Source organism: Solanum lycopersicum, chromosome 7, assembly GCF_036512215.1.
Source record: "Solanum lycopersicum chromosome 7, SLM_r2.1".
NCBI classification, from domain to species: domain Eukaryota; kingdom Viridiplantae; phylum Streptophyta; class Magnoliopsida; order Solanales; family Solanaceae; genus Solanum; species Solanum lycopersicum.
In genome coordinates, this window is record NC_090806.1 from 60,027,477 (window position 1) to 60,046,475 (window position 18,999).

General features: G+C 32.4%; 1 protein-coding gene across 1 annotated transcript; it reads left to right on the plus strand.

The window, feature by feature from the left end:
* Positions 1-9,723: 9,723 nt before the first annotated feature.
* LOC101248497 (2,3-bisphosphoglycerate-independent phosphoglycerate mutase) lies at positions 9,724-15,422 on the plus strand. The gene is made up of 10 exons (XM_004243571.5): positions 9,724-9,883; positions 9,966-10,147; positions 10,248-10,375; positions 10,866-11,016; positions 11,190-11,393; positions 12,583-13,007; positions 13,311-13,503; positions 13,584-13,679; positions 14,200-14,355; positions 14,972-15,422. Exons 2-10 carry the CDS (start codon positions 9,986-9,988, stop codon positions 15,134-15,136), a joined length of 1,680 nt encoding a protein of 559 aa, XP_004243619.2. The 5' UTR covers positions 9,724-9,883; positions 9,966-9,985; the 3' UTR covers positions 15,137-15,422.
* The last annotated feature ends 3,577 nt before the right edge of the window (positions 15,423-18,999 follow it).

Below are 18,999 nucleotides of genomic sequence, written 5' to 3' on the forward strand. Positions count from 1 at the left end.
CTTGTGTTTTGTGTGTCTCTAAAACCAAATGAAGACTACCACTATTTATACTACAAGAAGTCTTCCTAGCAATGAATAGGAAGATAATGGAGGTAGTAAATAGTGAAGATAATGGCCTTAGGAGTTACATAGGTTACATATGTTACACTAGGAGTTACATATGTTACAATAGGAGTTACATAGGTTACATATGTTACAATAGGAGTTACATATGTTACATAGGTTACAAAGAGTAATGGAGGTATTAAGAATGAAATAAAGTGATGGACAACCAATGCTAATGGATGATGTAGAAGTCATCCATTCCAATGTTCATTCTTATAACTCCAAAATAAAGCAATTTAATATGTTAAATATTAATATTAAAATGCTAATAATCTAACACAATCTTTCAGAACAGTCACTTTCACGGCGGGAAATTAAAATAAAACGGGAAAGAATTTAAACAAAATGGGTCGCACACGGATCCGTGTTAATTGTAACGTTTTGGTTAATTAACTAAATAATTAAAATGTTTTTGCCATTTAATTTAATTTGATTAATTAAATATATAATTAATAATCTCACGAACGATCATTTTCCAAAGTCAAAGCTGAAGCCGAGCTAGCGACGATAACGACGCTAGGGTGTACCTCTTTCCAACCCTTTTAACAATTAATAAGAGTGTTACTATATTTAAACTCTCCTATTTTTCTTTCCACCACCTATGAGGAACAAATGCCTTTCCACTAAAGCATAGAGGACTTTTCCTCTCTCTTCATCTTCCCTCAATTTCCCATTAACTCTTGCTACATAATCGGTAGTTCCGGATAAAGGAAGGAGTAGCCGTCCCAATCCGCTAAGGAACCAGGACCGGAACGGACTGGTTTAGCGGGACTCCAATGGCTACTTTTTTTAAAAAAAATTAATTTAAAAACAATTAATTATTAAAATTAAAAACAGGCTAACTTTTTTTAAAAAAATTAATTATTAATAAAATAATATTAAAACTTTTATAATTTCAAAGTTAAAAATTTATACTTTTAAAATGTGAAATTTAAAATTTTATAATTATAGTTTGAAAGTTTGAATTTAAATTATAGTTTGAATTTAAATTTAAAATTTTATATTTATAGTTTGAAAGTTTGAATTTAAATTTAAAATTATATACTTATAGTTTCAAAGTTGAATTTTACAATCTTTCAAACTTTAAAGTTTTACAAACTTTTAAACTTTAAAGTTTAAAAACTTTAAAGTTTAAAAGTATAAAAGTTTAAATTTCTATGATCTCAACGGACGTCCATGAAAAATTTCAGCTTTAGAAATTTCGGATCACAAAAATTTCATGGACTATATCACACGATAATCGACAAAATCTCCATATACCTTCTTTGGGACTCATTTGAAATTGAAAATGCAAGTTGTTACGTGCGGAAAGAACTTTGTCCATTCCTAAGTTCTTAATGGACGTCCAAGAAACTCTTTGGCCATTTCGTTTTAAAAATTTCCGGTCACAAAAATTTCATGGACTATCGAACACGAAGATCGGCAAAATTTTCGTATATCTTCTTTGGGGCTCGTTTAAACTTGAAATGCATCTGTTTTCCCCGCCTGACGAACATGATCCATTCCTAAGGTCTTAACAGACGTCCACGAAAAAAATTCGGCCATTTCGTTTTGGGAATGACAGGTCACAAAAATTTCATGGACTATAAGACACACAAATCGATAAAATTTGCGTTTACATGCTTTGAGGCTCATTTGAACTTGAAAATGCGCATATTTTCCCTATGGGACGAACTAGGTCCATTCCAAGGTCTTAAAAGACTCCACAAAAATTCAGGCTATTTCGCTGTGGATATTTTGTGTAAAAAAAATTTCATTGACTATAGCACATGAAAATCGAAAGAATCTGCATTTACCTGCTTTGGCCTCGTTCGAACTTGAAAATGCACTTATTTTTTCCGCGAGAGAAACTAGGTCCAATTGTAAGATCTTAACGGACGTCCACAAAAAAATTTGGCTATTTTGTTACAGAAATTTCGGGTCACAAAAATCCATGGAATAACACATGAAAATCCGCAAAATCTGTGTTTACTTACTTTGGAGCTCATTTGAACTTGAAAATGCGCATGTTTGTACCGGGGGACAAACTAAGTACATTCCTAAGGTCTTAGTGGACGTACACAAAAATTTTGGTCATTTCGTTTCGGAAATTCCGGGTCACAAAAATTTCATTGAACACGAAAATGGGTAAAATCTGTGTTTACCTGCTTTGGGGCACGTTTGAACTTGAAAAAATGCGCTTGTTTTTCCCGCCGGACAAGTTGGTTACATTCCGAAGGTCTTAACAGACATCTACAAAAAAATTGGCTAGTTCATTTCGGAAATTCCGGGTCACAAAAATTTCATGGACTATGAACACAAGAATTGGCAAAATCTGTGTTTACCTATTTTATGGCTCGTTTAAAATTAAAATGTGCTCGTTTTCCCCGTAGGATGAACATAGTCCATTCATAAGGTCTTAACGGACGTTCAAGAAAAATTTTGGTCATTTTGTTTTGGGAATTGCGGGTCACAAAAATTCTGTGTACTATAAGACATGAAACTTGGCAAAATCTGCGTTTACATGTTTTGGGGCTTGTTTGAACTTAAAAATGCATGTCTTTTCCCCACGGGATGAATTAATTTCATTCCTAAGGTCTTAACAGATGTCTACGAAATTTTTTGGCTATTTCGTTTCGAAATATCGGGTCAAAAATTTCCATGGACTATAGCATATGAAAATCAGAAGAATCTGCATTTACCTACTTTGGACTAGTTTGAACTTGAAAATGCACTTGTTTTCCCGATGTAACAAATTGGGTCCAATCCTAAGGTCTTAACAGACGTCCATAAAAACTTTCGGCCATTTTGTTTCAGGAATTTCAGGTAACAAAAATTCATGGACTATAGCAAGTGAAAATCGACAAAATATGCATTTACTTACTTTGGACTCGTTTGAACTTGAAAATGAGTCTGTTTTCTCGCGGAACAAATTGAGTACATTCCGAAGGTCTTACGAACGTCCACGAAAAATTTCGGTCATTTTATTTTAGAAGTTCCGGGTCACAAAAAATTTCATAGACTATTGCACATGAAAATTGATAAAATCTGCGTTTACTTGCTTTATGGTTCGTTTGAACTTAAAAATTTATCTATTTTTCCCATTGGACAAATTGGGTACATTTAAAAGATTTTAACGGATATCCACAAAAAAATTCGATCATTTCATTTAGGTAATTCCAGGTCAAAAAAATTTCATGGACTATATCACACGAAAAACGATAAAAGTTGTATTTTCCTACTTTAGGGCTCGTTTGAACTTGAAAATGCGACCATTTTTCCCGTGGAACAAACTTGGTATATTCCTAAGGTCTTAATGGATGTCCACGAAAAATTTCGACCATTTCATTTTGGAAATTCTGGGTCACAAAAACTCTGCGATTACCTGTTTTGAGATTGTTTGAACTTGAAACTTTGTCCGTTTTCCCCAAGGGATAAACTCGGTACATTGCTAAGGTCTTAAGGGATGTCCACAAAATATGTTGGTAATTTCATTTCGGGAATTATGGTCACAAAAATTTTATGAACTATAACACACAAAAATTGGACAAATCTGCGTTTATCTGCTTTGGTGCTCGTTTAAGCTTGAAAATGCATATGTTTTCCCCGTAGGACAAACTGGGTACATTCCTAAGGTCTTACGGGACATCCATAAAAAAATTTGGTCATTTGTTTTTTTTTCTCTTTCAAATACACCATTTCTAACTAAAGCAAAACAACTATAAGAACATAACCAAAATTAAAGTCTAGACTATGAACTCAAGGAACCTAAGATGATACTAAGAATAAGCAAAATTGGATGGAAGAGGAGCTAGCAACTCATGTAATTATTCTACTAAGATTCATGTCGCGAAATCCACCTGATAACGCTAATGGTGGAGCCTAGTCCTTTCTTGCATATGGTGGTGAGTCTGGAAGGAAAGAAACAATAGATGTTTTGAGAATATTACTAATACAATGTAGACCGTAAAAGAAAAACTGCATTAATACTTTATATCTTTGGTGTAAAGAATAGGGTATAGATGAAGTATAATAACTACTAGACTTCTTGGGCTCTCTGTAATTATGATTATTTGCACTGTAATATTTTTGATGGTTGACAACATACCCACATTGTAGAGGAATATAACTTTACCTGGCTAAAATAAATAAATATTTACAAATAAATTCAAGCAACTATATATGAGCACATATAACCAAAACTAAAGTCTAGACTATGAACCCAAAGAACCTGAGATGATCCTAAGACTAAGCAAATTGGATAGAAGAGGAGCTTGCAACTCATGTAATTATTCTACCACGATTCATGCCGCGAAATCCATAAGATAATGCTACTGACTCACATCTAAAACCTATCCAAACTGAACCAAAATAAATTCAAACATATTCAGGAGTTAGACAAACTATTTTTGATCAAATTGAACATTAGAACTTGAAGCCTCGCATCATCAAATAGAAATTGAGAACAATCAGATCTAGATATACAACAACTAAGTTAGAAGATGCGTAAAGAAACATAATAAGTACCTAAGAATAGGACAACTACAAGATTGAGCAAAATTTCCATATTTTGAATAATGATTACAACACTTAAAACAAAAATCGAGCCACACTTGGAGAAAAAGGTAAACAACCAGATTTTACAGCCTCATTTCGAGAACCCAGAACAGTTCCAGCAGATGAAAGAGGTAGACACACTTAGAGACGAGCTATCAATAAAATCTATGGGACAAGTTAAAACGAAACAAAGACGAACTACTATCATAACCATACCAAAATAAAAATCGGAACACCAAGACATCATATATGCAGGAACAAAGAAGATTCTAAGGTATCTTTTAACACAGATGGAAAACTATCATGATCAAATCAAAAACTACTACCAAAAGCGCAAATAAGCAGTGGAGAGATAAAACATATAATAGGGACACTTAATATTGCGACAGGATGAACGACAAACCAACTTGAACAAACTAAAAGGAGACTCGGTTAACTTTAAGAAAACAGATCAAATCATATCAAACTAAGAAAATGATATAAACTAGCAACTCACTATTTTAGTCACAACAACACATAACACTCAAGGTCTGAAAAAAATAAGGAAATATTAAAGGTAAAGAGTTGTAACTCTCTCGAACAACGAATTGGGGACAATGATGAAACCAAGAGCGACTTCACAACCGATTTTAAACTTTAGGGACTCCTATGAATCCTAGCAGCCCACGAACAAGGAGTCAAGCTTGGAATGACAAGAAAAAGACAACCAAGAGCTCTTAAACTACATAAGATTAGTTTAATTAAGTGATTCTTCTTTCGACTTATTCACACATGAACAGAGATAAATTAAAAAAAGAATGAGAAAATCTAAATAAATTGAAATTAAAACAAGCCATAAAAATACAACTAAGTAGATGACCACTATATCACTTATTAAATCAACATGTTAGATCATTATATAGACAAGAGGTATAAAAATAGACATTTTTATTCAAGCCACACGTCAATATAAGAGGAAAATAAAATCACAAAGGGAGACCTTAAGATACAAGAAAAGATTTGATCACGAAATGAGTATTCATGTGAAGAGTTTCAATCAAGGGCAGGGGATGTGGTCCTAGTGGAAGCTTCTTGTTACACTTGTTACTTATTGCAAACAAACGGACTAAAGTGCAGGAAAGTAGCAATCCACCTACAATGGCGACATAATCCATTATTTTCTTCGTTGAACTAGCTATGTCTTTCTGCTCTCATTATTATACACCCCATTTAATTTCAATGCAATAAATATGTTATTCCTTGGTTGGAATAAAATGTATGATTTCTAAATAATTTAAATGAGGCCATATGAAAATATCAATAAAAATAATAATTTAACTACACTATATTATTGTTGTTTTAACAAATTTTTATAAATATGTAGTAAATAATTAAATTCAACATTAACAGTCACATTCACACGGTAAATAAGTGACAATTTTGAGCAATAAGATGACATATCTGTTTTGTTGGGGTTAATATTTATTCTGAAAAATCCTACTTTAATGGTAAACGGACGACCTTTTTTTATTGTCAATACTATCGTCAATCTCGATTTTAGCTTTTATCATTATATTGCCTAATTTTCTCTCTTTAACCATTATATTACCACAAGAAAAAGGTTAAGGTGTACAGTTAGGACCCTAGCAGCAAAGTTATAAATCAATTTAAAGCCAAACTTTAACAAATCAAGAACAAGATATGACGAGTTAACACCAAAATAAGCATGGATAGCATTCAAGTAATGCGATAATAGAAATCACCCTACGAGATTTAGCTAACATGGATGAGAATCTATAACAACGAAAGAGAAGACAACCAAGATAACAATCAAACAAATGATGAAACAAATTGTACAACCAGTGCACTCAAGATCACAACTAAACAAACATTAGATCATTTCAAGATTTAGCTAGCTTTCAGAACATGATTATGCTACATCAAAGCCATGAAACCGATTCAACACTTTACATACAACACGTCATGTCCCCCCATTTCACAGTTTAAATATGACACCGAAATAAGGGGGAAGAATCTAGAGTTGTGGGGAGGTTAGTAGAACACTCTATAATTCCCTAGAGAATTTTCCAAAAGACTCCAGAATTAGAATCTTTCTTGTAAAGCTTTAGAATTTCCTAGAATTAGTAGAGAATTCTAGAACATGGACTAAAGTGTAATAAGTAGGGACTTGTAAAGTAAATGATATTTACACTTAGGCCCTTATGAAGTAGTATAAATAGAAGAGCTTCTCATTTGTAAGGCATCCAACCAAGTTGTAAGCAATCCACAAGCAATACAGGTCTTCTTCCAAAAGCTTCTAAGTCTTTCTTTACATTTTCTTAGCGATCTTAGTTTAAAAGGCTTACTTAGCTTACAAGATCGTGAAAAAATTCGTCAGAACATAAGCTCGTGACAACGACTCATAACATTCTTAGTTAAAACAAACAAAAAAAGGCAAAAAATAAAGAAAAAGATATCTCATATGGAGCAGCGATCCATGACGACACAGGAATAAAGTAGGAGCGTCAAATGCTCAAATAGAAGAAAAACGAACTCTAATTGTGTATTTTTGCGTATATCCTAACCTTTTCCTCTGTTTTTCAACTCTAATTTTTATTTTTCAAACCCTTTGAACGATGAAAGTAAGAAGGTTTATATAGGTCGAATTTGGGGAAGGGGAATGAACGTTGGAATGGGAAAATTCATAACGTCCGAATTGTTGTGGATTTTAACAATGACTTTGGGTAATTGACTTTGGTTGATGAACATTCCCCATTGTTGGGCTGAAAATGGTGGACTTGATCGGTTAGTATTGTTGATTGTTAGAATTGGGCTGGGTTGGTGGAAGTAATGAGTTGCTCTAGGCCTGTTCTTGGTATTCAGCTAAAACAGAATTGATTAGTTTTGCAATTTATGAAAATGTCCAATTCGATTGCAAACTTAGCCGAATTGGATCAAATAAGATGAATTAATATAAATTAATTAATAATTTTTTTAATCTTATCCAAACAATATATATATTATTTTAAGATTCCAAATGTGACAAAATATATAAAAATAGCTATAAATTATTTTGAATTTCATAAAACAAGTTATTTTAAATCGTTTAAAAAATTTAAAAAGCTCGATAATTAATCTATAATGTGGATGGTCGAAGAAATATTTGGAGCACAAGTTAATTACATGTTTATATAAATGCTTTACTAAAAAAATCCAAAAACCCGGGAAATAACTGAGGTTTATTAGTTTGGTTTAATTTATAAATTTTAAAGTTCGATACGAATGACTTTGTTTGATATTTGAAAAATCCGAATTAATTCGAAAAAAATCCGAGGTTGAAAACCCCCAAAATTTAAAGTTTTAGTAGTTTAATTTGATTTATAAATTTAAAAAGTTGATAAAAACAGTTTGAATTGATATTTAAAAAACCTGAACCAACTCGGTCATATATTCAATACCTTAGAGAGAGAGAGAAAATAAATATACTAAAATAAAAAAGAATATTTACCATTTATAGCAATAATTTTTTCCACTTGATCAAGTTTAATTCATTTATAATACAAGTTTAATACATATTACAAAGAACAATTCTTTTATTCACATATAATACAAGTTTTAATGATGGACTATACATTTATCACACTAATACACTTATAATACATTGTGACAAATTTGTACCAAACAAACATAATATATTTCAAAAAACAATTATAAAATATATATTGCATATATATTTCACTTTTAATTCATATTGCAGATTTAACATAATATTGCTATATATGATATTAAATGAAAAATATTACTAAAATCAATAATTATTTATTAAAATGTACCAATTTATGTAATTTTTTTCCAAAAAAATACAAACCTAAAGGAAGGCCCAAGAAAGCTAATAGCCGAGCCGCCTGCCAAACCATCACTTTAAGCATAACTAATTTGGCATATTAGCATATCCCTTCTTTTATTTTATTTTATTAATAAAAAAAGAAAACAAATAACAACCATCTATAATTTCTTTTATAAATTTGTTTTCTGAAAAAACAACATAATTCATCACTATTCACGCTTAACTTTTTTTTTTTTAATCAAAAATTATCCTTTTCCTATTTGACTTAAACCAATAATTCAGTTTTTAATAATTATTTTAATTAAGTGATGCCTCACTATTCTCCTCTTAACCTTTTCTTTTCTTCCGTTTTTAATTTTTCCTTCTTCACCTGCAATATTCTTTTCTTTCTTTTAATAACTTACGTCAAAGTTTTAGCAGCTTCAGTATTTCAATTTATTTATCTTATTTTTAAATAGTTGAAAAATATTCTTTTTAAAATCATAATATTTTAAACTATTAATTACTATAGTTTGTAGTATTTTTATGTAGTGTTTTTATATATGAAATTTATTTTTAAAAGAGCTTTTATATTCAAATTTACATAGAATATTAGTTAGTTTGACTCGTATATTATGAGATTGTTTGGTAGCTATTTAAAGCTATACATGTATTAGCAATAGATGAATTAGTAATATGATGAAATCTATATATTTTTTTATGTAGACTTTAGTCGTTCATTTACTATTATTTTGTTTACAAAAATGTAAATAACGAATTTTTTTTTAGTTAATCATACATTATTAATTATATGTGTATTAATTATTCGATCTTTTATCTTCCATAAAATAATACTAATAGATTGTCTCATAACTTATATATATTACTTAGGTAAGTTATTAATTAGAAAATTAAACATCAAATTAATCTTATGCTTAATTAACTTGTTTTCAAATAATTTTTTTTAATACTTAGGAATATATAAGAGTTAAACTTATATATATCAACTCAATACATACCTGTCATATAATTCATCCGAATCCTATTGATGAAAAATTATATTATTTTATATATTGTTAATAATATTTGTCGAATCCCTTTTAATTATTTCGTATGTTAATTTTTACGAACTATTGAATCTCCTTATTAAAAATTTTGGCTCCGCCAGTAACGTTAGACACTTGTTTATGTATATTATTGTTGGTGCACAAGTCATGCATCTTTAGATTCTCACGTGCAAGCTCACGTGAAATACCTAACACATCTCAGTTTTCCCCATTTTATTTTTTTCAATTTCTATAATATTCTTTGAATATCAACAAGTGTAGGCCTCCGGTATTTCAGCCCTCCATTCCAATAAAGACCCCTCCTTCATTCCTCCATTGTTTTCTCCACTACACACCTTTTTGCTCTCTCTTCTCTTCTATACCGCTTAAGGTAAGCTCTTTCTCTAAATTGATGAAGTTTTTGTTGTGTAGATCTGATTGATTTACTAATTTTTTGTTGTTTTTGTGTCAAGAATTTTTAAGATCTGAGATAATGGGTAGTTCAGGAGATGCATGGAAATTGAAGGACCATCCTAAGCTTCCTAAGGGAAAGACTGTTGCTGTTATTGTTTTGGATGGTTGGGGTGAGGCTAAACCTAATGAGTATAACGCTATCTCTGTTGCTGAAACTCCTGTTATGGACTCACTCAAGAAGGTCTATTGGATTGGATTTCCTTCTTTTGGTGATAAAGATTCTTGCTTTATGGATTTACGACTTGTTTATTTATCTGGGTTTTTGTTAAAATTAATTATAGGGTGCTCCTGAACATTGGAGATTGATTAAGGCACATGGAAATGCTGTGGGGCTTCCCACAGAGGATGATATGGGTAACAGTGAAGTTGGTCACAATGCTCTTGGGGCTGGAAGGATCTTTGCTCAAGGGTATGAGCTCTTTTCTTATAATCTTTTATTTGCCTTTTGAAAAAATAAAATCATGTTTTTACTTTACTTTTATTAAGAGATCTTGTAGGTTGTTGAATTTGAAATGTTGTTTTTGGATTATTATCTGTTAAGTTTTCAAGAAATTGGGCTGCTTAATGTTTTAGTGTAGTATAATAAATGCAACCAAGTTACTATGTCAATGCTTCCAATCAATATATTAGGAACAAATAGATCCTTCACATTTTCACTCCTTTATTGTCTTCACAATTGCTGTACCTCTGTACTACTCCCGCATCAGAGTGCAAATAGAATATTTTTTTTATGCTTCCTAGTTCTAGCAACAATCGTGCTCAAGGACTTCTTTTTTTATTTGCCTGATTGATTTTATGCAATATCTGGGTTAGGGAAGCTATTTTAACGCGGGTTTGTATTTTTTTGTCCAAAAGTGTAGATTGTTGCTTGTTATCGTCTCTAATGTGTTTCCTTGCAGTGCAAAGCTTGTTGACCTAGCCCTTGCCTCTGGGAAAATCTATGATGGAGAAGGTTTCAAATACGTTCAAGAATGTTTTGAGAAAGGAACTCTGCACCTTATTGGTCTCGTGAGTGATGGGGGTGTCCACTCCAGGCTTGACCAATTGCTGGTATGCCTGCCAGTTTTTAAATAATAGTGTCATGATTGATTATGTATTGCAGATACCTAATGTTGTCACTCATTTCGAAAATCAATAAGAAGTTTTGTTTTCCCTTGAATTTAATTAATCAGATTTTTCTAATGCCAAAAGATATGCTACATGTAATCTTGCTTTGGTTGCAGTTGCTGCTGAAAGGTGCTGCTGAGCGTGGTGCCAAAAAAATTCGTGTCCATGCCCTCACCGATGGACGTGATGTTCTGGATGGTTCTAGTGTGGGATTCATGGAGACCCTCGAGAATGATCTAGCAAAATTACGTGGACAAGGTGTTGATGCCCGGGTTGCATCTGGTGGAGGTCGCATGTATGTTACCATGGATCGTTATGAGGTAAATTTGTGGCTTTTAGATATGCACCATGTTAGATTTTCTTTTCAATAATGTTGGCTCCTGCACCTAATACTGTCGGAAACTTCTAATGCCTCACATAAAGCATAGAGCAGCCTTCATTTCAGTAATCCATTGACTTGTTTGGTTAATATTACTTTGATTGAATTTCTTCTAGTTATATTTTCTTCGACTTGGCTGGGTATATCTTTGATGTGGAGTAAGATTATTGGATTAGTTCTTTGTTTTGATGCTGTCTGCTGCCTCTTGTCACTGTCTGCACTCTGCTGTAATTTGTTTGTTCAAGAAGTAATTCGATTCATCACTCTCCAATCTTAGCTTTGTAGTTTGTTTTTCTACCCCTTCCACTATTTCCGATATCAACATTTCATCTTTGTCATCAACTGTTGTCTCCCAAAGAAATTGGGGCTAACTCAATTTCGAAAGCTAGCTCATGAAGTTGATCAAAAAAATAAAGTTAGCTCATGAAGTGAGGAAAAGTCTGACTAAAAAGATTACAACCCATTCCCTCACATGATGTGGGACATTCAGACACCCTGTCCGCTAGGTCTAAACAACTAGAGCTATTGGAGGCTCAACATTGGATAACCAAACAATAGGATGGATCTTGCTTTATACTACACAATGAGATAAGAGATGAAGATGGGAATTCTGAGCTTGAATGTCCCTGAAGGTATCTTGGTTTAGATAGTGGTGTATTTGAAGGTAGGATAGCATCAGAACAAACATCATAGGATCCTCTAATATACTAACGATCTCCCTAACTTATCCAAGTGATATATACAGTAACATCCTCAATTACAGTTTTTTACATAATAATATTCTTGAAAAACACCGTAAAGACGTAGTTGCTTATCAAAAATGAAAAAAAGCGGAGTACCTAGATGCATATTCTTATGGGGAACCACCATACTACCTTGACATAGATGTCTTCTGTTGTTTGAGATATAATCTGATTCTTATGGAGTGTTTTCTTCAGTTGCTTCTTTCTACTTTGAGCAGATTAATATGGTCTTGTCGACCTGATGCTTCAGGTTTGTGGTATCTTCTATCCTTCCCTCACTACTGTTATTGATTAGTTGTCATACCAATTTCTTTGCTTTAAAACAAACTATATGTGATTTCATTCTTCATGCCCTACAGTTAATTATTTGTCATTCCTTTAATGCAGAATGACTGGGATGTCGTAAAAAGAGGTTGGGATGCACAAGTTCTTGGTGAGGCTCCACACCATTTCAAGGATCCCGTTGAGGCAATTAAGAAGTTGAGGCAGGAACCCAATACCAATGATCAATACTTAGCCCCTTTTGTTATTGTTGATGATAATGGAAAGCCTGTTGGTCCTATTTTGGATGGTGATGCTGTTGTGACTTTCAACTTCAGAGCAGATCGTATGGTCATGCTTGCAAAGGCCCTTGAATATGAGAATTTCGATAAATTTGATCGTGTACGAGTCCCTAAAATCCATTATGCTGGTATGCTCCAATATGACGGTGAATTGAAGCTTCCAAGCAAATACCTTGTTTCTCCTCCAGAGATTGACAGGACATCTGGGGAGTATCTAGTGCGCAATGGTATTCGGACTTTTGCTTGCAGGTGCGTTGCTGTGGCATATCTTCTGCTGCCTTTGTTTAGTACCTTGCCGAATAAATTGCTAATTTGCTCAAAATGTCTGATTATTATAGAGTCTTCTGCTATATTTATTAACATTGTAAAGCCTGGAAGTCAATTGGCCTCTAGTATTATAAAAAATAAAATAAAATGGTGAATTAAGAGGTTAGTTGGAAATAAATATGCCATTCTAAATGATAAAATATTCTGCAAGAAGAAACATCTAATATATAAGAGTTTGAATTTTCTTTGAACTAGTATTAACAACTCTGGTTCTTGTTTCAACAGCGAGACTGTTAAATTTGGTCATGTCACCTTCTTTTGGAATGGAAACCGTTCTGGGTATTTTGACGAGAAATTGGAAGAGTATGTGGAAATTCCAAGTGACAGTGGGATTACATTTAATGTTAAGCCAAAAATGAAGGCACTGGAGATTGCTGAAAGGGCTAGGGAGGCCATCCTTAGCCACAAATTTGACCAGGTAATATATGCTGTTGCTTTGTGAGTGTTTATGTTTCAAAATTCAAGCAAGCTTACCCTGGTTTCCGAATTATTTATTAGGTACGTGTGAACTTACCTAACAGTGATATGGTGGGCCATACTGGTGACATCAAAGCAACAATTGAAGCTTGCAAGGCTGCCGATGATGGTGTCAAGGTAATAGTCCTTCCTTGGATCAATTGCTCCGAGTGTCAAAAAGTCTTTTAGGTCACACCACTGCTTTTTTGTTGAGCTTCAAGATTTTGATGAATTGATTTCCATGGTGCTTTTCTTTTTTTACCAAGATGATTCATGCCTTGAACATTGGAGCATTGAACCAATATAGTTTCTTTTACTTGAACTTGAGGCTGAAGCACACATTCCGGGTCATGTTCAGTATTTCTTTTTTTTTTTTTTGGTGTGGGGGGAGGGGAGGAGGAGGGGAATTGGGTCAAATTGAGGCTCTACCGAAACTCACAGTTGCGTTCACTATTAAGACTCAACCCGGAGGGTCAAATTAAGGCTCTACTGAAATTCAATGTTGCATTCACTATTAAGACTCAGTCCTTGACATAATATTTGAAGGTACATCAGAAATCTGTGAAGTGGATGATAATTTTCAGGCGAAATGATGACATCTTCATGCTAACGTATTTTATCAGATATCATTAATGATTGTGACTCGTCCTTCTTGCAGATGATCCTTGATGCTATTGAGCAAGTGGGTGGAATTTTCCTTGTTACTGCTGACCATGGAAATGCTGAAGATATGGTTAAGAGAAACAAGAAGGGAGAGCCATTACTTGACAAAAATGGAAACATTCAGATTCTCACTTCTCACACTCTCGAACCTGTAAGTAATTCATTCAAATTTCAGCAATGGACACTTAAAATTTGTATTACTATTTACTAGTTCTTTGCCAGTATTCTGAGATGTAGAAAGCTGGAAGCATGCATTATTTGTTCTTCCAGCAATTTTTAAGAGCACCTATTTAGTTGTTCCTGATTGCTACATCAGCTCTAGGTACCTTAGAAACCTATAGGGAGAAAAGAGACGTTAGAATCAGTACAGGATGGAAAGGAGAAGGGTACTTGTGGTTAGGAAATTTGAGGATTGTGTTCATTCACGAGAACTTCAACTACTAATTTCAGAACATTTGGAACACTATACCAGCTGTGGTTTGGAGTGTTTGCTTGGAAAAAAAAGCATCATCGAATTTTTGAGGGCAAAAAGGAAGACGTACTTAGCCTTGAACAATAGATGCTGTGTTGGACATGCTTAGTCTCTTTCTCAATTTGTAAACCTATGAGCATGTTCTAAGAGCTTTTATCCATCAATTATACTTTTAACATAACCAAAAGTACTATCCTTAGTATGGAGAGTTGATGGTAATGAATGCTATCCTATTGCTGGTTTGGTTCGTCTAATAATTTCTGAATCGATAATTCTTGTATTTCTTCTACTATAGGTTCCTATTGCAATTGGTGGTCCTGGACTTGTACCTGGTGTGAGATTCCGCACAGATCTCCCCACCGGTGGACTTGCAAATGTTGCTTCAACCTTTATGAATCTGCATGGATACGAGGCGCCTAGCGATTACGAGCCAACCTTGATCGAAGTTGTGGACAACTAGATAATCTCATAGACCTTAGGGTTGAAGTTTTGGCGCAAGAAGAAAGCGATAATGACCATTCTACACTTTGTTTATTTGAATAAGACATTTTTGAGCTTATATCAACAGAGGTTGACATTCTACCACGTGGCCTGTAATGATGCTATGATGGAAGAGTGTGATATACTGTTCATTTTAAACCCTGTTGTCTTTCAAGGCATAACTTCGAGTTTTTGTTTTTTGGTGAACAAGAATTCTTAATCTTTCACTATTTGTGGCAGAAATATATTAGTTGTTTGATGCTCTATATTTCTGTATCTGTCAAAGAAATAGTATGGTCCAGTTTGAAGTTGTTAGGAGATTGCTGGAGCAAATATAGAGACAAAAAGGACTTACACATAGTGTTTATTAACTTAGAAAAGTATCAACCCCTTATTTGATCGTATCATGGTTGGCCTATCATTTTTACTTAATCCCGTTATTTTGAATTAGCAATTAAGTCATTATACTTATATTTAATCAAAGTAACACCATTTTAAAATTTTTAACTAAAATGCCCGAATGACAATATTTTAACAATAAAGTGTGTCATGATATAATTCATTTACCTTCTTTTTATTTCTCAAATTAGGCCAACTTCTTGACTAAAAATAATACTCTATTAGCCACTTTTCACTCTTTAAATTTTTTTACTTAAATCCTATCATTTCTACTTTTCTCTCTAAAGATTTCTTTCATTATTCCATATCTTCAAATGACTTGAACCTTATCTTTTTCTTAAATCAAAATCCTCCATTTTTCTAAGAAATCTTAGAAATCATTCAAAAAATTTCAATATTTGTCGAAGTATTGAGATAAAAAAGTATTTTATATGTTTTTGTATTTTGAATATGGATCTTGATCTGGAAAAAGTATCAGGTAAAGAAGTGTCATTTTTGAAGTGTCAATATTAGAATAAATCGCTCAAAAGTATTGAATTGGATATGGAAGATGTGGAAGTGAAGAAGTGTCACTTTGAATGTCAATATTTGAAAATTGATAAAATTGTTGAAGCCGATGAGAAACAACTTTATGGCATGTTGCATTTTGTATCTAAACTATCAAATTGTATTCTTACTGTTTTTAAATTTTGTATTCATTATAAAATTCATGTGTATCTTGCTAAAATTTGAGTTTTTTAGATGTAACTTTTGTAGGTGGGAGTCATTTCAAATTATGTATATATTTAATTTTGTATTAGATAAATAGTTTTACAGAATTTCGTATTCTATTCTAAATTAGGTTTCATACAATTATATTTTTTTGGGTATGTATTCTAACTATATGCCAATAATTTTTGTATTTTTTGTGCTCATTTTGTATTTCAATCTCATTTTGTATGCCAACAAGTATTGTATTTCTTTTTGATTTTGTATTAATTCTGTATGCTAGTAAGTTTTAGATTTTTTGTACTTGTATTTCAATATCATTTTGTATCTTAATCTCACTTTGTATGCCAATAAGTTTTGTATTTCTTTTTTATTTTGTATTAATTCTAAATGTATGCTAACAAGTTTTAGATTTTTGTGATCATTTTATATTTCAATCTCACTTTGTATGCCAACAAATTTTGTATTCATTCTAAAATCTTCTTCATTGCCAGCAAAAATCTTAAATTAATAAACTTTAATGCGACATAGATTGAGTATTTTCAATGAAAAGTTAAAAATTAATATTGAAATTTGAGGTTTAAGGGAGAGAGAAGTAATATCAACTGTGCAACCAAATACGTACAATATATATGAAATAGATTTTATAAATTTTAACCCCAAAATAAAAGATGAAAAGACCATAAGAGTAGTGAAAAAAAAATCTAGGCAGACTTAAAGTTATACCAAATCATGATTAGTAATTATAGTAACTTTGTTGGTTTAAATTTAAAAATTGCAACCCTTTGGGGTGGTCCAGTGGTTTGAGCTTGTGACTTCCATGTTGAAGGTCTCAAGTTCAAAACCCCTTGCCAGCAAAAGCAAGGGGTTTGCCTTCTGGGTCGAGCAGGCTTGCCTAGTGCGGGTTACCTCTTCTATGTGATTTGCGAGCTATTGCATAAGAGCGGGGTTTTACCCAGTGCTAACCCAAAAGGGTAGCGGCTGCAGGTTTCTCTTGTTGTCAAAATTACCCCAAAGTGAATGTAGCAGTGCATAAATGTCTAAAAGAAGACAATTTATTAAATGATGCACATGAATATGAAATGAGGTACTAAGTTATCAAAATTTGATGTACTTAGATGATTGTGTTCTATTCATGAAGAATGAGAGTCTTTGATAAATGGTAAAAATACAGATCCATTCTTTAAAGGGAATGAGGTGATAAGCCACCATGCTAGACGTGAATTTTCTTGTATTGCTTATTAACAAGGCAAGTTAATTGTGAGACTATCATAAACGAAAGTTGAGATTGATTCTCTGCGTTCTAGGAACGTATACAGATATTTGTGGACCTAGTCATCCACCAAGTGGATTGTTTAGATATTTAATGATCATAACAAATATTTCTTCTATATGGTCTCATGTGTGCCTATTATTATCTCGCAACTTGATGTTTGCAAAAATGTTGACACAAATAATATGTCGTATGCACAATTTTCTTCAAATTAGTTCATTCAATGATGGGATCATGACTCACCTAAAGGGTGAAGTAATTGAAAAGAAATAAATCTAAAAATTAATCTTGGATTAATAAAACTGAAATTTACTCATATCATAGTAAATCAAAAATTTACTAAAGAAAAAGGCACATGACGTAGTAAACTTGGAGTTTACGAGTACTAATAATTTTATTAGTTCGCATGAATAATTTGGTCATCCCAAATATATGCATACTGAGTAATGGACATACATTGAAAAACTAAAAGATTCTTCAAGAATTCTTTTGTTGTTTGTTCTCATGACAAGTTGATTGGATCAACTAATGTTGAGATTAAATCTCTAAATTCTGAAAAGTATAAAAGGTGAATATGAGTCCGTTTACCTATCATGTGATATGATAAAAAGATGCATCAATAAGTTAATCACATTCTGTTTGTTGTCAACTTGCAGTCTGACATTCGCAAAATTGTTTATGCAAGATAATTGAGCTAAAACCACAACTTTCATAATATGAAATCAAGATAATTCATCTTGATAATATTGATAAATATATAAGATGATGTGACATTAAATGTCTGACATAGTGAATCATTGCGTATGAAAATAGAGTTTCATGTGTTGATCTGATTAATGATATTACATACAAACATAATTGTATGAATCAAACCAATAAGTTATGATCAATTTTTCTGTTAATTGCTTTATGGTCAGGGACCAAATAGTTTTCATCTGATAATTTTGATGTGCAATATATGATTAATGAATATTCTATGATGCACAAAGATAGATTCTCCAAAAGGTTGAGATATATGTTAGTTTGTCTAACATAAGGGGGAGATTCGAAGCAACACAAAAGTTGTAAATACTCCTATTGAATGTCCCTTAAGGATAAAGTCTATGACATACATGAAGCATGATAGATTAATCAATTCTAAATAAAATAATCCTTGAAAAAAGGGGAGGATCAAAGAATCAAGACAATGTGCTCTTGGAGAGCCTACGACATAACACTTTATGAAACCTCATGAGAGGGGTAGCTACCTAAAAATAATGAAGTGATGAGATCTCAATAACTTTTGTTGTGTTGTGAATCGATACAAAATGGTATATCGTTGACGATATCTTTAATACAATAGCGCGTAATATTGTAAAAGATTATGAGGATATGAATTCTACATCTATTAAAGCATGCTTGTGTAGAAATAATTATCAAGTGTAAAGTGGAATGATGCATCTAGCGTAAAGCTTATTTGACTT

Excerpts from the sequence above, each read along its gene's own strand:
- LOC101248497 (XM_004243571.5), top strand. The coding sequence starts at position 9,986 with ATGGGTAGTTCAGGAGATGCATGGAAATTGAAGGACCATCCTAAGCTT. Across the intron at positions 10,148-10,247 it reads TTATGGACTCACTCAAGAAG|GGTGCTCCTGAACATTGGAG; the intron begins GTCTATTGGATT and ends AATTAATTATAG. Across the intron at positions 13,680-14,199 it reads CTGCCGATGATGGTGTCAAG|ATGATCCTTGATGCTATTGA; the intron begins GTAATAGTCCTT and ends TCCTTCTTGCAG.